The sequence below is a fragment of the Trachemys scripta genome, chromosome 5, assembly GCF_013100865.1.
Source record: "Trachemys scripta elegans isolate TJP31775 chromosome 5, CAS_Tse_1.0, whole genome shotgun sequence".
In the NCBI taxonomy this organism is placed as follows: Eukaryota; Metazoa; Chordata; order Testudines; family Emydidae; genus Trachemys; species Trachemys scripta.
The window spans coordinates 39,181,393-39,203,075 of NC_048302.1; the positions used below are offsets into that span (position 1 = coordinate 39,181,393).

Genomic DNA, 21,683 nt, shown 5'->3' on the forward strand with positions numbered 1-21,683 from the left:
CTACACAGCTGGCCCAAATCCTCAGTGTAGATAAGACCTACATTTTAAAAGTGGTACAGGATAAGCAAGAACTAAACCTGTTATCCCAAGCAGTGATTACAACTGTGAATGATTGTAAGAAAAACCATTGCGTAGACATGCCCTGAGGGATAGATGTTCTTCTGGGCAGTACCAGAGTTCACCACGATGTGGTGGGAATCTGATACATCAAGCCAGATGCTCTAAAGAAAACTGAGAAACTACAACAGTCAGAATCAAGGAAGTAGAAGAGAGAACAGTGAAACGAGACACCTGTACTAGAGATGGCTCTTCTGATGTGCTGCCAGCAAAACGAAAAGGTGAGAGAGAGATACAGCGACAGAGAGACGGGCTCAGGGGAAAGGAGGCACACTTGAGAAATGTCAGAGGTTTCTTGGTTTCCTCTAATGACACAAAAGATTTGACATATACTATTTCTTTGTTTTAATTATCTTTTCGTGTTCCAAATAAATCTTGTTTTACTGCAGTCCAGGTGCTTTTAAACTAAGATTGCCACACTGACCATCCTAGAGGGGTGAATAGCCTTTAGTCACTGAAGGTACGTCTTCACTGCAGAGTTAGCCCATGTTATAGTACAGAGTTTCCCCTAACACTCATTCCATCCACACAGAGAAACAAGGAACCCAAGATTAATGCTGCTTTCAACTCAGGTTAGCAGGCATGACTGTGGGTATAGGCTTTAGTCTGGGTTTTGCTTCAGCCCAGATTGGCAACATGCAGCATGCTGGCCCTCAGGAACTCCTCCTCCTCTTTTTCCCAATCTTCCATTTGGAAGTGAAGTGGGGCAGGAGTATTGGTCTCAAGGGAAATCATTTAAGAAAAGCTGTGTTATAATCTGCTGAACTTCAAGTGTCTGCTTTTCTTGACACTTGTTTTCCCAGGCGGACCCCTTATAGCCTCCAGAACTGTGGGGGACAATTAGACTGTGTCTACACTACTATTTATGCCAGCATAATTTATGTCGATCAGGATGTGAATAAGCCACCCCTCCCCACCACTGAGTGATGTAAGTTACACTGACCTAAGCGCCAGTGTGGACAGCGCTGTGTCGGTGGGAGTGTGTCTCCCGATGACATAGCTACCACCAGTCGTTCAGGGTGGATTAATTAAGTCAACGGAAGAGCTCTCTCCCATCGACTTAGAGCAGTGACACTAGAGAGCTTGCAGCGGCACAGCTGCATCAGTGCAGCTGCACTGCTGTAAACTCTAGTGTAGCCGTAGCCTTAGGGTCAGTGTTTTACTTCCCTCTTGCTCTTGATGAGAACAAGGCAGAGACAGATTTTATTTTTCTTTTGCTGCCATGTTTCCAGCAGGCAAAATAGGCCTTTTGATATGAGGAGGAGTGGGCACTCAAAGGTCTAACTTACCTAGCAACCTAGTGTTCCTGTCATCACTATCCATGGCAACCATTCTCACAAGGCACCAATTTACAAGGACTACACAGCTTGCTTATGTATTGACCTAAATTGACAGAAGAATTCTAGTTTCAACTAGACATAAACATGAATCACAGAGTAAATTTAATACCCAAGATTTTCTTTGAAAAATTAGAAAACCTTCTACTAGCTTTCTGTTGGCATTTAAAACCCATTGAGGTAAAAAACAAAATTCTGATTAGCCTCAGGGAGACTGAGACTGGGAGATCCAATCAATATTATTGGGCAGTTTACTTCAGAATAACTGTGGCTTAGTATAAAAGAAAAAAAGGTTTCCCATTGAATTCAGATTGGAAAAAAAGAGACTGTCCAATTTAAAATCTTTTTCTGCTCTTCCATGAGCTGAAAGTAAGGTAGAAACACTTAAACAACTTCCTGTAGTTATGATATTAGGATAATAGATTTTAATTTTTAGAGAAAATGAGAAAAGTCAAATTACTCTAATTACTGAACACACACATTTTTTCTCCAGATGACGTAAAATAAAATAATTGGAAAAGTGGCCTGAATATCAAGTAATCTAACTTCTTATAGGAAATTTTTTGAGACTGGAGATTTCATATACTGGAAAATACTTTAAAATTTGGAAAAGAGCAAAGGGACTTCTGAATGTCAAGTGTCACTGGCATAGAGTGATGAATTCTTTTTAGCTGTGTGATTTGTTTCCTAATGCACAATGCAATTCTGCTTATTGCGATATGGGGTGTGTTTTTTATTTTATCATTTAATTTCTTAGCATCTCTGCTTTGTAATTTGATGGCCTGAGTTTTTTTATTTAAACTGTTTTAAGTTATTAGGCTGATTTGTACACAATGTATGAATAGGATTTCAGTAAAACTACCTTTTGAAAAAAGTTTAATCTTTTAAAATTAATCCCGTAATGATTCTGAAATCTTCATGTTGACATTCAGAAGACTCCAAAAGGCTCTAGGACTTTGGAAATCTCAACACAGAGATTACTAGAACTCCTGCATATTAGAAATTATGACATTATCCTGGTGAAAGAAGATTTTTTCATTGTTATTTATTATTAATAGTAATTGATGACTCATTAAGTGTAAGCAGAGTATGCTTTTTTTAATCTGACTTTAGGGCAGAAGACACACTAATATCCCCACAGCAGATGGCTTCCTTAAAAGCTTCTCATAAAAGATGGAATGAAACAGTCCTTTTTTCCCCCCAGTGTATATTTTGATAGACACAAGAGTTATGCTCTTTAATTTTCTCAAAAATAAGGTGTTCAGTTGTGGTTTATGCGTTAGCTCACTTGAATCAAGAGGGGTTGAGTGACCATGATCAGCAAGGTCCCTAATTTCAGTGTATGGCATACCACCATCTCTGCCATTTTCAACAGAAACAAAACGTTCTCATATTCCCCACTCAAAATGTTTCATTTCAGTTCAATATTAAACTGTATTCCCTATAGCATCACATTCTCTCATGGGATTTGTATTTCAGGTGTCTCCTCATGACTCCATTCTTTCCTATGGGTCAAGTTTCCTGGCCAGACTGCATCTCCCATGATGCATCACACAGCTCAGTAAGAAGAGAGACCACACTGCATCATGGGAAATTCCAAACCTGCTCTAAATTAGACTATCTGCCTGATCTAATCTGAGTGATATCTTATAGGTGGATCTTATTTTGTGAGCAAAGTTTGGATGAGTAACAAATATCATTCAACCCCCTGCTGATGGCCAGCCTATCTGTACTTGTTTCTTAGGAAAAGAAGGAATGAGAGCACAGAAGTGTGTCAAATGAAATACTAGGACCTGCCTAGGAAAAAAAGGGAATGCTGTGATCCCTGGCATCTTCATTCCCAAGTGTGCCATCTATGGAGCTCAAGTCTCTCAAATGTTGTAGCTGTGGAAAAAGGGCTCTGTGATCTATCTAAATCTGTATTAGGGTCTCCTGCCCTAACTAGAAAATTTTTTGTCATTAAAAAAAAATATTTTCACTACAGTATATTCACTATACTAGGATCATGGAGCATCAATTAAATTAACAATCCAGATGTGATAAAGTATAAAGAATTGTACAAGGGACATCTTTTCTTTAAGAAGCAAAGAAAAAAATACTGAATTGCTACTAAGGGATTGTCCAGATGAACTCTTGCTTCACGGTAAGCTGGGAGGAAATCTAACTTGTACTATTTTGACAGGTATTAAGTGTCCATGTGAACCCTGCTGCTGCACACTAAAAGTACCATAGTTAGCTTTGAAATAGGAATAGTTTAAAATGCACTAAGGAACTTTAGTGTGTGGTAGCAGGATCCATGTAACAGGTCATCGCTGGGCCTGCCTCGGTTCTGCCCCTGCTGCACCCATAAACCAGCCAGAGACCTCTGCATTGGTGCAAATCACCCGTGCTCTTTATCTACAGTCAGGGGCATCCTTTAGGGGGTGCAGAGCCCAGGACATAGGCGCTGACTTTCTATCTGCCAGTGGGTGCTCCCCCCAGCTCCGTCCACGCCCCATCCCCACCCCTTCCCCCAAGGCTCCTCCTCCTCCTCAGCACCTAGTTCAGCCCCCTCCTCAGAGCGCACTGCCCTCACTCCTCCCCCCCCCCCCGCCCAGCGCTTCCAGATGAAACAGCTGATCAGCAGTAGGCGGTGTGGGGGGGGTGGAAGGGCTGGTCGGCAGGCAGGAGGCGCAGGGGGGAGGTTGGTAGGGGGGCTTCTCCTCACCCTTGCCTGCCCGTCTCCTCTCAAAGCAGGGGGCCCACTTTCCCACCACCTTCTAGCTACAAACAGCTTCAGTATTACAGCCTCAGGGACTGCTAGTTCCTGCAGCCAGCAGAGAAGCACTCCCATTCCCTCTAACTCTCTGACTCCTCCCTTTCCTTCTTTCCCCTGACTTCTTTCCTGCCAGCCTTTGTAGCCCCGGCTAACTAGGCGGACAGGTGCTTCCTGTTTGCCAGTCAGGGCTGGGCTTACTCAGCTAGCTCCAATTCCCCTTTCCTGATTGGAGCTGGCTTGACAGAAGCCTGGCTCAGATTCCCTTAGCCAGCACCCTGTCACAGTCCACATAAACACTTATTGCGTTGCAGGTTAGATTTACATCCCAGCCAAATGTTCTTAGAGATAAGCCATAAACCACAAAAGCTATAAGCACTTTAAAGCACAGTAATAAGTGATGGTTTAAGATCACCCATTATTCTGTGTGTTCCCCCTGGCATTCTCTCCCTCCTCCCTCAACCCCCATGGTGCCCCATTCCAAAATCCCCTGCTGTTGGATGTCAGTTTGGGAGCTAGGTGTGCCTGATAATACTAACAGATCTGCTAAGCAATCATGAGACTATAAAGCATTATACCACTAAGTCCCTGGACTATGTATGGTATACTCCATAATAGTTGCCTTCAAAATAAAACTATAAGATGCTTTAAGTCTGGAACCAGAGAGATCCCCAAATCTTAATATTTAGTTTGATTCATAATTATTACACCTTTTCCCAAACTGTAAAATTGTCTCATATTTTACATAAAGAAGAACAGGGGTACTTGTGGCACCTTAGAGACTAACAAATTTATTAGAGCATAAGCTTTCGTGGACTACAGCCCACTTCTTCGGATGCATATAGAATGGAACATATAATGAGGAGATATATATACACACATACAGAGAGCATAAACAGGTGGGAGTTGTCTCCCACCTGTTTATGCTCTCTGTATGTGTGTATATATATCTCCTCATTATATGTTCCATTCTATATGCATCCGAAGAAGTGGGCTGTAGTCCACGAAAGCTTATGCTCTAATAAATTTGTTAGTCTCTAAGGTGCCACAAGTACTCCTGTTCTTCTTTTTGCGGATACAGACTAACACGGCTGTTACTCTGAAACTTGTCATATTTTACATATCACCGAATAGTCCCAATATAATTAGAGAAATTGGGATTGCTTCCTGTTTGGGATAATAATTATAACCAGAGCAAAATATACAAAAGTCTAAAGATTGGCTATTTGTTAGAGTTGAGAGAAAACACACAAATTAATCAGAAGCATCTAGGGATTAATATTTGAAACACAGTTAAGCTAATGTTTTTTTTTTTTTTTTTTTTTTTGATGGACAAGATGGCAGAGGGGGATTAGCAACGGGCTAAGGAGTCTATTGCTTCCAGGTCCTAGATCAGTACAAAAGCGGTTACCCCCTGGTGACTGTTAAATGATAGATGCAGTGCATTTGGAGAATTCAGTCTAGTTATTAGTAAAGAGGTGTCATGGGCCTTATCCAAATCCTATTGCAGTTAATGGCTCCCTTTGAGCTCAGTGGACTTTAGATCAATCCTCATCTCAAAAGTGGTATTGTTACCTGTGCTTTCAGAGAGGCCAGTAATTGAACTGGTTTAGAAATCAAACCACCACCTCATGGAGCCCAGAGCAGGCTTGAGACACATAGAGTACTGTGGGAAAGCCTGTGCTGCTGCAGTGTGTATGCAGAGAGAGACTTGTTCCAACAGCTATACCAATCTGTCACCCTTCACAAGCTTTTTAAAATGTTTACTTACTGGCAAACAAGAGTCTGCTTGTACTTATAACCCTATATTTGTATGCGTATATTGGACAAAGTGTCCCTCTTACAGAGAGACAGAAGACACAGGGCAACTGTTGAGGAGACTGAAGATCAACATGTAAAAGACTGTGGGGAAGAAGTGAGTTTTAAGTGTGGATATGAAAGGGGTATTCAGTAGCAGACCATTTTATCCCACCTCTATGTGATCAGAGAGGTGTCAAGTATCGGGGTAGCCGTGTTAGTCTGTATCCACAAAAACAAGGAGTCTGGTGGCACCTTAAAGACTAACAGATTTATTTGGGCATAAGCTTTCGTGGGTAAAAAACCTCACTTCTTCAGATGCAGAAGAACCACCATCTGAAGACCATCTGAAGAAGTGAGGTTCTTTACCCATGAAAGCTTATGCCCAAATAAATCTGTTAGTCTTAAGGTGCCACCGGACTCCTTGTTTTAGATCAGAGAGGCTGAATTAGTAATTTTTTCTCATTATACAAATTCAAGTATGAGACCCTTCTATTTGTTACAAAGGTTATTACCATTTCTTAGAGGACAATGATTTGGACAAACATTCAAAGTTATTATTAATAATAAAACAAAGTACAGACAATAAGAGTTCTGATTCCAATTTTTTCTGTTATCTTCCTTGTGGGAAGCAAGGCAAACCTTACACTTTCTAGGACTGACACCTGTTATGTGCAGAGGTCACTTCTATAGGTAAGCTGGAACAGAAATAATAATGGTGCCTATCTAGTCACAAATAATTCAGAGAGTTTATGACAGCAAAGTTAGTTATAAAATGAGTGAATCCTGACTGGGTTTTTTTAAATAGAATTTAACTGGTATTAGTCTGCAGTTTGCACATATGCAAAAGTTGGAAATTCTGATCAAACTCCTGGCACAGACTGGCAAACTCCTGGCACAGACTGTTCTGAAAGTGTCTGAAGTTTCTTCTTAACAACCTGTTTTATTATTCAGTCCATTCTCTGAAATAGTTCAGTTGTACAAAAGATTAAGAATACACGCGGAGCTCTTTCAAATGAATATAAACATGAAATGCAGTCTTTTTGTGTTTTAGAAAGTTTCAATATAAACAGTCATAAAATGTGTCTTATTTAGAAGTCCTTCAGAACTTTTGTGTCTTTAAATTCAGGAAATGAATTTCATAAGCATATCCCATAAGGCCCCATTGAAATTTAATTTTAAATGCACAACACTTCGGAAAATATTAAACAATTGTACTAATTTTTTGTTCTTATTTGTAGCAATGTATGTCATTGTTTATAGTCAAGCAGTATGAAAGAATTATGTGAAAGAATTGTGAATGTTTCATTTCCAAATGCTAACAAGAAAAAGAGTAATTTACAAAGCTTAAAGAAAGCACTCATTTGGATAATGCAAGGTAATTAGGGATAAAGACAAAAGAGTTTTTCTTTTAAATAAAAGGCATGAAGTAATACAATTCTAAAGGTGAGATTTTCAAAAGCTCTCATTTTTGACCAAATTCTGCTTCCACTGAAGTCACTGGAAGTTTATCATTCATGGATTTTTAATATTTCTTAAGTATTTCCTTGTCTTTCAGTTGTCACCCCCTATAAAATATTCAGTGCTTCTGGATAATATAATAGGACTATAATCTATAAATTCAACTGGCTTGATAATGACGTTTAAACCATTCATTAACAACTCAATTAAGGAAATGGGAAAATTAACTCTGTAATTACTAAAACACTTAGGCAAGTAAAAATGCAAGTTGAAAGGGTTTCAATTTGTCACTTAATTTCTTTGCTCTCCTAATGTATGTGCAGTTTAAATACTATAATTGACAAATATATTTAATTCTATTTTGAGATTAAATAATATTTAAAAGACAAGCCTACTTTTCAAAGAGTTACACCCACAGATATGAAAAAATATATGCAATTTAATATCATGCTTATAGTGTCAGAGTTTCTCATTATTTAGCTATTTATTTATAATTTGGAATTCTGAATATATGAACAGTCCAGAGCACCATTTTCCTAGATTAGAAGATAAAGATTGGTCATATGATTGGTGATTTTTGCAGGAAGGTCTTGGATGAAATATAGGTATCCCATTAGTTTGTACTTTCCTCGAGCAGAATGGAGCTCTGGTCCGATCATTACTCCTGGGGGCATTCTGCGCCCCTGTGGGGGCACAGAATTCATATTGCTGGTATTTTTATGTGCCTCTCCCCCTCCCCCCATGCAGAAAAATGCACACAAAAATCTGCTGGGGGACATAAGCCTCTTCCCTGGCAGGCCAGCCAGTACGTCTGTTCTCCTCAATGCCTTGTATCAGAGTCTAAAAATGGTTTCCATTTGTAAGTTTTAAATTTGCTGCTTTTCAGTTTCATCAGATGTTCCTTTGTTCTTATATTCTGAGAAAGGATAAACTAAAGCATGCGATTTTCTTCTCTTCACCATTCATTATTTTGTATACTTTTATCTTGTCCACACATCCCTTATTTGATTAATTAATTGATTAATCTCCTCTCTAAATTTAACAGTCACAATCTTTTTAATCCATCTTTATATGAAAGTTTTTGCATGCTTTCAATCAGAAACAAGCATCTAAAAATACCAATCAACTCTGGTATACAGAAAGGGTGAATGATACTACATAAAATCACCTTGCATTTCATAGAACAGAGCAGATTATAGATTATCCTCATTCTAGAATAAGGACAATATAAACTACAATATTTTTCTACTGGGGGAAGGGAGTAGGTGCATTTGTGTCCATGTCCTTACTTTAAGCTGCACACAAACAATTGCCTAATTTGGAAGTCATATCTACTTCCTCTTTACTTTGAGGTTTTTCAGCTAGCCAAATTCCTATCGTCTATTTATGAAGTCTAATACTGTGCTTTCTAATACTGTCAATACACTAGGTCCGGTTAACTGAAAAAATGGCGGGGAGGGAGATGGAAAATGTTCAGTGCTGAGTCCAATTTCAAGGAACATTCCATTACTAAGCATAGAGAAGTTTCTGATGCCCTGTACATAGGCATGCAGCTCTGCTAATGATGCCTGCACATAATGGTGGGGGAAATCTCTTTGTACTACTGTATCAAAAAAGAGAGTGGTGGAGGAGTATTGTACCGCGATGGGGCAATTGCTGCAAGTGGGACGGCATATTGTCTAATGCAAACTGTTAAACGAAAGAGCAGAAAGCATCCTATAGCCACCCTAAACACAGACCTGGCTACTAAGTATAACCCTGGTGTCATTCCAGCCTTTTGATGCTATCAGGACAGTGGAAACTCCTAGGGAGTCTCTCTCAGATAAGTTTCAGAGTAGCAGCCGTGTTAGTCTGTATCCGCAAAAAGAAGAACAGGAGTACTTGTGGCACCTTAGAGACTAACAAATTTATTAGAGCATAAGCTTTCGTGGACTACAGCCCACTTCTTCGGATGCATATAGAATGGAACATATATTGAGGAGATATATATACACACATACAGAGAGCATAAACAGGTGGGAGTTGTCTTACCAACTCTGAGAGGCCAATTAATTAAGAGAAAAAAAACTTTTGAAGTGATAATCAAGCTAGCCCAGTACAGACAGTTTGATAAGAAGTGTGAGAATACTCTCTCAGATAACTTGCTTCTCTCTAAAGGCTTGTCTAAAAAGTATAACATAAATTCACATCCAACCTTAATCCAAATTTAAAGTTGAGTAGTTACTCCTGATTAATGCCCTGTGTGAACATCTTATTCTGGAATAAGAGCATCCACACAAGGTGGAAATCAGGAATACCAACTTCCCATATAAACAAGCCCTAAGAGAAGGTCCACGGCAGAGAAGCAGTGTCACTCCCGGAGTCCCTGGCATCTGTACTGAGGAGACTATCTTGACTGGGAGAGGAGAAATGCTTAGAGAAGCCCTGCGGTGTACCAACTCCAGCACAACGAGGCCTCTTTCAACCTGGCCCCTTGCCAGTGCTACCATGCCACAACTCTCCCAGGCAGTTGCACAAAGATACTGATGAGGGTTCCTAAGCAATTTCATACAGGAGCAAATCTTGTGGAATTTTCCCCTATTGGGGGGAAACAGGAGGATCCCCATTTATAATAGAGCTGAACCTGAACTCATCTTTGTTTTATTCAGATATAATACACCATCACAATGTAAATCACCCCTTTCCTTCTACTTCTCTGAGTATGCAGAGGACTTTGACTAGATAATGTGGGAGGAAGTAATGTACTGAGTTACTGTATGGTGACAGGTTTCAGGGGATAGCCATGTTAGTCTGTATCAAAAAAACCAGAAGGAGTCCTTGTGGCACCTTAGAGACTAACAAATTTATTTGGCCATAAGCTTTCGTGGGCTACAACCCACTTCATCACATTCATGGAGTAGAAAATACAGTAAGCAGGTATAAATATACAGCACATGAAAAGATGAGAGTTGCCTTACCAAGTGAGGGTCAGTGCTAATGAGGCCAATTCAATTAGGGTCGATGTGGCCATTCCCAGCAGTTGAGAAGCAGGTGTGAGTATCAGAGGGAAAATTATTTTTTGTAGTGACCCAGCCACTAACAGTCTTTATTCAGGCCTAATTTGATGGTGTCAAGTTTGCAAATTAATTCCAGTTCTGCAGTTTCTTGTTGAAATCTGTTTTTGAAGTTTTTTTGTTGAAGAATGGCAACTTTTAAGTCTGTTATTGAGTGTCCAGGGAGATTGAAGTGCTCTCCTACTGGTTTTTGAATGTTCCAATTTGTGATGTCCGATTTGTGTCCATTTATTCTTTTGCATAGAGACTGTCTGGTTTGACCAACGTACATGGCAGAGGGGCATTGCTGGCAGATGATGGCATATATCACATTGGTAGATGTGCAGGTGAACGAGCCCCTGATGGTGTGGCTGATGTGGTTAGATCCTATGATGGTGTCACTTGAATAGATATATGGACAGAGTTGGCAGTGGGGTTTGTTGCAGGGGTTGGTTCCTGGGTTAGTGTTTCTGTTGTGTGGTGTGTAGTTGCTGGTGAGTATTTGCTTCAGGTTGGGGGTCTGTCTGTAAGCAACGATTGGCCTGTCTTCCAGGGTCTGTGAGAGTGAAGGATCGTCCTTCAGGATAGGTTGTAGATCCTTGGTGATGCGCTGGAGAGGTTTTAGTTGGGGGCTGTAGGTGATGGCTAGTGACATTCTGTTACTTTCTTTGTTGAGCCTGTCCTGTAGTAGGTGACTTCTGGGTGCCCTTCTGGCTCTGCCAATCTGTTTCTTCACTTCACCAAGTGGGTATTGTAGTTTTAAGAATGCCTGATGGAGATCCTGTACGTGTTTGTCTCTGTCTGAGGGATTGGATCTAATGTGGTTGTATCGTAGAGCTTGGCTGTAGACAATGGATGGTGTAATGTGGTCTGGATGAAAGCTGGAGGCATGTAGGTAAGTATAGCAGTCAGTAGATTTCCGATATAGAGTGGTGTATAAGTGACCATCGCTTATTAGCACTGTAGTGTCCAGGAAGTGGATCTCTTGTGTGGACTGGTTCAGGCTGAGGTTGATGGTGGGATGGAAATTGTTGAAATCATGGTGGAATTCCTTAAGGGCTTCTTTTCCATGGGTCTAGATGATGAAGATGTCATCAATGTAGCACAAGTAGAGTAGGGGCGCTAGGGGACGAGAGCTGAGGAAGCGTTGTTCTAAGTCAGCCATAAAAATGTTGGCATACTGTGTGGCCATGCAGGTATCCATAGCAGTGCTGCTGACTTGAAGGTATAAATTGTTTCCTGGAAATTTCCAGGTTGAGGCATCAGACAATGGCAGAATCCTTCCCATCTCTGCCAGGATTAAATTGCACTCTCATAATGGGCTAAAGTGGGAATTCTTCCACCATTTCTTGGGCACATAGTGGAATGTTAAAAAACATGCCAGGCATTGTAGAGAAAACAGACACTTGGCGATTTAAATTCCTGTTAAACTGATCTTCAGTTCAGTCCTCTATTCCCATCACTCTCTTTGGTCCTTGATACCAGTCAGTCCTGTGTTCTTGGGGAACCAGGGCGCAGTATCCAGCCTGTCTGACTCATGAAAGATACCCCACCACCACCACCCTCTGCTTAAACCAAAACCCATCAGAGAAAAGACTTGCAGAGAGCAATGAAGGGCAGATGGGAGACACACCTAGACCCTTCCTGACAAGGGTGACAAGATTAAGACATCTTCATTAGCATACAGAATGAAGAACAGAGACAACTCCCCAAGCCTCATCTGCATGAAAGATGGGACAGGGAGACATTTCAATTTGCGTACAGAATAGAGAACAGAGAACCACACTGAACTCTGGGACCAGAAAAAGCAGGGAAGCACTGCATCGTGGGAATCTCTGCTCCAGATGTTAATGAATGTACGCCTGCCCACACCCAGCTCAGCAGTTATCAGACCAATTCTAGTAAGGAATCCTTGATTGATATCCAAAATACTGAAGCAGCCTAGTTGCATTGTGAGCTCCCTGGAAGAAAACAGCACCGAAAGCCAAGATTGATCACTTCCTATTGTCTAACCTAAAGAAAACCCTTGAGTCATCAGTTTACCCATAAACAAATCTAGTGTTCTCCCTTGAACCATTGTATTTTCTCTACAAAAATCCCTACTCAGCCTCCAGTAAGTGTTCTGATTAGATCCAAACTATGCATCAGTTCCACTGGGACTCCATCTTCTCCTGACGGATCGTGCTGGGGACTCTGCCTGTCTCCAGCACTCAGGACCCTGAGCTACCACCATCACCTGGGAACCCCGACCAGTTCAAGCCTCCTGGAGTGGGTGAGATCCCCCCTCTTTCTCTCTCTCTGTTTTCCTTTCTACCTTAGGTATTAATCTTTAATAATGTATGTTATGTTGGTTTAGGCTCTCCTTGTGTAGTTATCACTATTATTCAATAAATAACTTTTATGGTTAAACTGGTTGCTTCTCTCTTTCTCTGAACTTTACTCTTTTGTGTTTTTAGCTTCCCCCATTTACTCTGCAGCAACAGTTCTTTTACCTAAGCTAAAGATCTTTGCAGCGCCCAAAATACTGTGGGGTTTGCTCATCAAGTAGATTACTACCAGTACAATTGTGATGTGAGAGTGAGGATAGGGACATGCTGAATCTGGAACACATAAGGGTGACAGCTTGAAAGTGCTGCTTTACCCAGTCCATTGAGCCCAGGGGCACATAAGGGGTCAGCTTGAAAGTGCTGATTGACCTGATCCGCTCAGACATGCTCTGTGTGTGTGTGTGTGTGTGTGTGTGTGTGTGTGTGCGCGCGCATCCGGTTCTGGGGCTGCAGGAACCCAGCCCTAGGGAACCTAGGTCCTGCAGGATAGCTCCACTGGGAGGGGACTTGCATAAAGGAGAAGTAGAGGTCCGTATGAAAACACACGTGACAAGCAGTACATTGATAGAATTACAGAAACATTCCCTCCAAGAGTAACCCAAATAAATGAGCATACCCCAAAGTAATAGGCAAATCTGGTAACATCCTTACCATAATATATGCACCAGCATGTTTTGAGGAGGGAGCCTTATGGACTGAATGAAACAGGTCAGAAGTTAGTTCTCTCTCTGTTTGAGAACAGTCCACAACAATGGTCTAAATAAAACCAACAGTAGCTCAGATAAAGCAAGGTAACCTGCTTTATATCAGGGGAGGGAAGAAAGGGTGAAGTCTGTTCTTGAGCTTATATCAAGGATGTACAAAGCCTCAGGTACTGCTGCCACCCACCCTCACTGCTTTTTAAAAGAAATAAATACTAAATCATAAGAAAAATTAAAACTAACCAAAGCTAAAATTAAAACTAACCAAAGCTTATTGGTTCCCTTTGACTAAGATTGCAACCAGCATTACCATAAGATTTTGATGTGCTGTGTTAGGGAGGGCCGGTGCAACCCATTAGACAACCTAGGCGGTCGCCTAGGGCACTAGCATTTGGGGGGTGGCATTTCGGTCCTTCAGCGGTGACCACGGCGGCCAGATCTTCGGCTGCCCCGGTCATCGTTGGCATTTAGGCGGAGGGAGCTGGGGCAGGGGAGCGCGGGGAGGGCTGCCTGCAGCATGTAAGGGGGCGGGGCATGCAGGGGAACTCCCTGCCCCAGCTCACCTCTGCTCCGCCTCCTCCCCTGAGCACGCGGCCCCGCTCTCCTTCTCTCCCTCCCAGACTTGCGGTGCCAAACAGCTGATTGGCGCCACAAGCCTGGGAGGCGGGAGAAGTAGAGCGGTGATGGCATGCTCAGGGAGGAGGCAGAGCAGAGGTGAGCTGGGGCAGGGAGCTGCCGCACAGCTCCCTGGGCCGGGGGGAGCTGCAGCGGGCGGGGGGCGCCTCAGGGCGGAGGGGGAGGTGGGGAGCTGCCACAGGGGGGCATCTTAGGGGGGGGGGCGGAGAGCTGCCGCGGGGCGGGGGGGGGAGGGGCGCAAGGTGGAAGTTTCACTTAGGGCACGAAACATCCTTGCACCCGCCCTGGTGTTAGGCAACAGTTCAGTTAGGCCAAGGAATACAATCTACATGTTTAGACACCTGTTCAATGTACTGCAGCATCACAGTATGCCTCCACACTTGGAACTTCCTATCCTTTTTCCAACCGGATTAGATAATACGGTGGTAAAAATTCCTTCACTATTGCTGGTGGGTACAAATTTCCTAGTGTGGACAAGGCCGCAGACACCCACCTTTATATCAACGACCTCCCACCCCTACACACAGCCTTTTTACTAGTGACCAGTGGTCAGTTTTACCTTCCGGTTACTTGGATGTGAAGGTGTGTACTCCATGAGTTAATATTTTAGCCAGGAAGTTGTGTTTTGTATTAGCATATGGACAAAGATATTTGCTAGTATCCAGCATCTGTAAATAAGCTTATCACAGTTTCTGCTGACTCCTACAATGTCCTTTATATTTCGAACCCCTCTTACTGACAAATCCCATCATCTCATTTTTCCATTCTCTTCTCATGTAACTCAGATCATTTCAAAGGCTCTTTTGAGTCTGCATAGGTGTCAGCTAGTGTTCAAACTCTTTGGCATGCATCTTGTTGAGACTTTGACCTATTTGCACCCATGTTCTGTTCCCCTGTGGGGATCTTTACTGCGTGGCTCTTAAATGTTAGAAAGAAGGCAACTCCCCCGCCCGTCTCAAAGTTACACAGAAATTAGGTAAGTCCATATTTTTCAATAATGTCCATTCAATCAAGTCCACCACCACACACATCTTTCAAGAGCTATAGAGAAAAAACAGCCTGATCCAGCACAAACTTATACAGGAAATTACACTCTGAATGCCACCCTCTTCAGAGTAAAGCTTGGACAACTCTTTTTAGCAATGCATAGCACTGAAAACCAGCATGCCATGCTGCAGAATGCTAAATAGGCAATTAATATCCAATGTGTAATTAGCAGAGTACTTGACACCATCAATTAAAAAAAAATCATATTTCTTTCTGAATTTCTCTTTGCCCACTATTTTATTTCGACAACATTTAAAAGTTACCTATCTGAGAAAGATTAGAAGAGAAACAAATCTCTCCTTGTGTTTATTCACACTGTGCATTTGACAGCACTGGCCCTACTCCTATAACTTCTTAGCATATACTCAATGTGCCTCAGATGGCACATGGCCAGGATTCATCACCGAATTTGGTCCAGTGGTTGGATCATTAGCTTCCCAGGCTGGGTACTGGTGAGGAGTGTGACATGAACACTGATCCATGCTTTAACAGATTCTACCTACCCAGGCAGACCACTGTCAAAGTCAATAGGGCTCCACATGGATGCAGGTATCCACCCATGTGGATCCAGTTGTTGGATAGGGGCCAGAGTCACCGCCTTTTGTTTGACATGTGAAAACTCACTCTCAACAGGGGAGAGAAAAAACATTGTAAAACCACACCAAAAAAATTAAGTGTCTAATCCTTTTTTTGAATCTTGCTAAAGCCATGACTTCAGTGATATCATTTGGCAGTGAACTCCACAGAATAATTGTGCAATGAGAAAAAAGTATTTCCTCTTATCAGTTTTAAACAATTACCTTTCAATTTCATTGAACATCTCCTTATTCTTGTACTGTGAAAGAGGGTAAATAGAAGTACCTGATTTACCTTCTCTAGAGCAGGTAGCCTCTATCATGTCCCCTCTTGTTCACCTTGGACAAGATAACTGCCACTCAGAGGCAAAGCACAACTGTTGATAGTGGGGAGCACAATTTAAAGGTTCTGGTAGGAACCTGGCAGCAGAGGCGATGCATGGGCAAGGGATGCCATACAGCCCCGTGGGCTGGAGCCTGGCCTCACAGTCACTCGCTGCGTTTTCTTCAGTGCAATGCACAGCAGCTTCCCAGCACCTCCCAGCTCAGAGCCAGCTTCCAGTCTGTCCCACCTTTGTCCAGAGGCTCCCTGTCCCACCAGTCTTTGGCCACAGGATCTGAGCCTTACCCCACCCACCCCAGCTCTATTCCTGGCTCTGTGATGGACTCTGAGAGCTTGAACAAGGCAGCTGGGCCCAGTTCTCAGGGTTGCAGGTGCAGCCCTGAACACACACATGCCTGCACAGCTGCATGAAGTTAAATGCTAGGCCTCCCCCTCTCTATAATGAGCAATCCCCACCCCGCTCCCAGCAGTACACTGCAGCTTGTAAAGCGCTTTGAGACCCCTGGAGAGATGCTCAGTACTGGGTTTACCATGGCACCTGGCCCAGAGTCAGAAGGGGCCCCAGTGTCCGGACTTGCTGCTACAGCCCAATCCCCCGGCCAGCTGAGCTGGCCAGGAAAGCTGCCCCCGCCCCTGCTCTGTGCCCGCCCCGCCTCTTCCCACCCCACTCCGCCCCTGTCCCACCCCCACTCCTCCCCCTTTCCCCCCAATCCCCCTCCCCTGAGCTATGCATCCCAGGAGACTGCAGCAGGGGTCAGGCCTGCCCTGCACTCACAGGGCAGTGGGAAGTGGAGGATTGACCCGGCCCCAGCCCGCTCCACTCCACTGGCTCCCAGACGCACCACCAGTGAGTGCTGGGGGGCAGTTCCCCCCTTCCCCCAAAGTCAGGGGAGCAGAGCACAGCAGGCTGGGGCTAGGTCACTTCACTTCCCACCACCCTGTGAGTGCGGGGTCGGGCCCACCCTGCGAGTGCGGGGTCGGGCCCACCCTGCAATCACCAGGTGGCAGGAAGTGGAGGAGCGACCCAGCCCCAACCCGCTCCACTCTACCAGCTCATGCTGGGGGTGGTGGTTTCCCCCCTGCCCTCCAAGCCTGGGGAGGAGATGGAGAGGTGGGGAAGCAGCATGGGATGGGAAAGAGAAGGGGATGGGAGACGTGGGGGCAGTGGGGAAGCTGGAGCCCAGCATGCGGCATCCCCTTGGGGCTCCCCTGTTAAGCAGGCCCATCGAACCCTCACTCTGACAAGCCCCACCTCCCCTGCATCTGTACCACCCTGATGAGCCCCCTGAGACACCCTCCCCACTGAGCCCCAAACACCTTCACCTGGATCCCCTGCAGAGACCCATTGCCCCTGTACCTGGAACCCCCCAATGAGCTTCTGTGCATCCAGATCTCCCACCGAACCACCCGCACCCAGATTGCCCCACAGAGAACTCTCTTACCCCCACCTGGATCTCCCCACACTAAGTCCCTCTGCACTTGGATCCTGCTGCCGGGCAGAGCCTGCTCACCCACACCTGGTGCACCTGACACAGGGGGGCAGGACCCCAGGGTGCTTCTGGGGCAGGCCTGGCCGTTGCACTGTGTCAAGGTTGGGTGCAGCCTCACTGCCGAGTCCCTGTCCCAGGGTGGGGTGGAGGGAGGCTGCAGGGTAATGCTCTTTGCTCCTTGGGCAGTGCCCCTCCATCCTCCCCCCAACTTCAGCAGGTAGCTTGGGCTGTCCGAAGTAAGCCGTGCCCCTGTGCCCTGTCTGTAACCCTCAGCCCCCACAGTCAGAGGCACATGCAGGAGGCCATCCTGTCTGGCAGGTGCCACTGGCTGTGTAGAAGGACAGACCATGACAGGAGGCACCTCCAGCCCAGGATGACATCGGTGCCACTGGCAGGGAAGGGAAGGAGCCAGGCTGCACTGGCCAGACCCCTCACCACACTCTCCCTGGGCTGGGATTCAGTGTCACTTCCTCCTCTTCTGACAGAACCCAACTACCCCTGTAGGTTCCCAGGGACCCCAGGGTACAATCCATCCTTAATCCAGGGGACAGGAGGCAGCTGGGTTATGCCAGTGGCCAGCAGCAGCCTGGAGGTGTTAGCTGCATTTTGGTGCTGTGCAAGCAGGAAGGATGTCTGCTTTCAGCTGCGGGTGGGGAGGAGAGAAAGGATGAGCTCTGCAAAGACATGGGCCAAGGGCAACTCCTGGGCAAGGCAAAGGGAATGAGGGCAGCAGTCCTCACCAGATGGTTCTGACATTCTAGTGTGAACCCTGGCAGAAATCTGGGGGTGCATGTGGCCCTACATGCCCACACACACACACATTGCCTCTGCTGCCACTTAAGGCACACCAACACCATTTTTCATGAGAAAGATTCTCATGAAAAATGGTGTTGGTGTGCCTTAAGTGGCAGCAGAGGCACTGACCTAACTTAGGCCTCTACCTCCAAGAAAGGGTTCACAGCCATGAATTCCAAGCAGCAGGAGTGACCTGCTATTAGGCACTTAAGTGAGGGTAACCAGATGCCCTGATATTATTGGGACCAACCCAATATTAGGGGCTTTCCTATATAAGAAACTATACTCCTCCCCCCCAAAAAATGTGTCCTGATTTTTCACACTTGCTATCTGGTCACCCTATCTATCCTAAGTACCATTTGAGGAGCTGGACATATGTCCCACCCCTCTCCTCAGCAATTCCTACTGGCTATCTTGGGTAACTCCCCATTCATTGTGCTGGCTTTTGTAAGTCCCATTCTTAGGGACTTCTTCACATGCATTGTATAAGGAACCTAGCAGCCTAACTCAGATCTGTTGGTTCCCTTAGGCATTAGGGGGCCTAAAAGTTAGCTGTTGCAACAATAAGTCTAAAGATATATCTACACTGCAAAGAAAAACAAAAAAATAAAAAACAAAAATACACCACAACAGTGAGTCTCAGAGCATGGATCAAGGCTTGTGCCATAAGGCTAAAAAAGCAGTGTAGATATTCCCACTCATATCATATTGGAGCCCAGGCTCTGAAATCCAACATGCATTTCCATTATAATCAGCATCCCTGGCTGCCATTCATGGCAGAAACCTACATTTTATTTCTTCACTTGTAATTGCCAAGATCAAAAGAGCAGAGACAGAGCATTGAGCCTCTCTCTACAGCATTGTTGTTTCGTAGCACTACTGCATCTGCCTGTCCTTTTCTTTAGCTTCATGTCTCTGCAGTTCTATGTTGTGACAACAATAGACACTCCAAAATTCCACTGAACTCAATGGGAGTCTGGCCCGTGGTCCCTCACCCACAAGAGGCAAATAAATCCTAAAGACAGTGCCTTTGTACACTGCTCTTAACTTTCACATTCAGATCATAACATGAAAACTTCCAAAGCCCTGCAGTTTGTGAACATGTATCTATTTCACCCATTCATCATATTATCTATGCACTGTCAAACAAAAGGAAAGCCATTTATTAAAGAAATGTAGTCTGTGAAACACCTTTAAAAACTAAAGACACTTTGTCCTAAAGTATAAATGACCTGATCTGAAGAGGGGCTTTTCCTCTCCTCATTCTGTCTGGTCAGTGACTTTGGCCAACCCCAAATGAATGGGACATCTTGTAATACAATCAACCAAAGGACCCATTTTTGCTAACAAAGGCAAAAAGGACCTGATCTGAAGCCTATTCACATCAATGGAACTGACTTCAACAAGCTTTGGCTCAGACCTTCTTTTGCACTTGTCAGCAAGAATGTATCCTTGGAACAAAAAATTACAGGATACATGTGTCATGTCACCACCATTACTACATCAAAAATTCTGTTTACTGCAACTTTCACCAGAATCTCAAGACACAGCTGTTTCAAGTTGAATACAATCTGTTAGTTTAGTCCAATGGTGATGTGACGTAGCAGTTCTTGAAACTCTGCAGAATAAGGAGTACACTGAAAATTTACATTAATGGGTCAGATTTGTAGATTCAGAGCCCTAATCCTAAAATGCAATAACAGACTACATATAAGTAGGCAAAAGCAACAGTTCTAGAGTGAACCAGGAAAGCTATCTGTTATGAACAGAGACTTTCAAAGGTTTGAAGCATCAGTTCTGAGCTATGAAAGTATGAGAGCTTGCACACTAGTAGTGATACCAATGGAGCATTATAAAGTAATGTTGCCAGATCCCCTAGTACAAAAGGTTTTCCAGAAAAGAAACCGGCTGCCTTACACTCTGCCTTATCTAGTCAAAACAATCCATGTGTCCTAAAGGAAAAACAATTTCCCAAGAAAATATAAACTCTAAAAACCAGGTGTTTTGTCTTCATCTAGGTAGGGGGGCAGCTAAATAAATCCCTGCCTCCTTTTGAGAGACAAGGTGGGTGAGGTAGTATCTTTTATTGGACCAACTTCCTTTTGGTGAGAGAGACAACGCTCACCTTCAGAAAACGACCTGAAGAAGAGCTCTGTGTAAGCTGGAAAGCTTGTCTCTCTCCCCAAAGGAAGCTGGTCCAATAAAAGTTATTGTCTCACCCACCTTGTCTCTCTAATACCCTTGGACCAACACACCTCTACAAGTACACTGCAGGTCACCTTTTGACTCATTCCTGTACACAAAAGGCATTTGCAGGTTGCTTTGAAGATGAGAAGTGCCAGATAGTAGCATCTTCCCGGGTGACACAGCCCATTTCTTAGTCCTGTGGGACCAAAGCGATCTACATGTCATTTCCCACCTGCATCCCCCGCTCTGTTCCTCCGGCAGAGATCTGTTGCAGCCAGGTGGGCTTGATGGGACAGGAACAAGCCCAGCAAGCAGGGGAGAGGGGAAAGAGAGATGCGAACTCCCGGCCGCCCCGTCCAGGAATGAGAGGGAGGGAAGAGGGGCAGAGGCAGGGCTCCCCGTCCCTAGAGGCTGGGTCCATCCAGAGATCCCCGGCCGGCTGGAGGCGGTAGCAGCGGGCTTACTCACCCCCCAGCCAATTAGAGGAAATGTTCTGGAGCATGGTGAAGGGCACGCAGAAGAAGGCGATGAGCAGGTCGCTGAGCGCCAGGGAGCAGATGAAGATGTTGGTGACGGTCCTCATGGCTTTCCTGCGGGTCACCACGTAGAGCACCAGGCAGTTGCCAAAGAGCGCCAGGGCGAAGATGAGCACGCAGACGAGCACGAAGGCCAGCTTGGTGCGGCCGGGCAGCTCCGGGATGTAGACCAGCGGCTGCAGCCCGTAGAGCGCGATGAACTGCTCCCGAGTCACGTTATTCTCCCGCAGCAGCCGGGCGAACTGCTCGGGGGTGATGTTCAGGGACCGCATAGCGGGGCCCTCCGGGGCGCTGATCTTTGCCCGGGGCCAGGCGGCAGCCCACGCTACCTGCCAGCGTCTCAGGGGAGCGTCCGGCAGCTGGGCATAGCGCGGAGCTGCCCGCCCCTGCCAGGCTCTCCAGGGCGGGCGAGCACTAGGGCTGTTGCGCGGAAGGGCTCTGCATGGCCAGTACTCCTGCAGGCTAGGGGGCTGCCTTAGCCACTTAGCCAAGGGGGCGCCGGGGGGGGGGGGGGGGAGAGAGAGAAGTAACCCTGAGAGGCCCAAGA

At 44.9% G+C, this 21,683-nt stretch overlaps 1 protein-coding gene across 1 annotated transcript in view; it reads right to left on the bottom strand.

The window, feature by feature from the left end:
* The window catches only part of QRFPR (pyroglutamylated RFamide peptide receptor), a 58,968-nt gene extending 37,514 nt beyond the window's left edge, over positions 1-21,454 (bottom strand). The window contains exon 1 of the mRNA XM_034772928.1: positions 21,069-21,454. Coding sequence (XP_034628819.1) covers positions 21,069-21,408 — 340 coding nt within the window. The 5' untranslated portion in view covers positions 21,409-21,454. The remainder of the gene's footprint in view (positions 1-21,068) is intronic.
* Between the last annotated feature and the right edge of the window lie 229 nt (positions 21,455-21,683).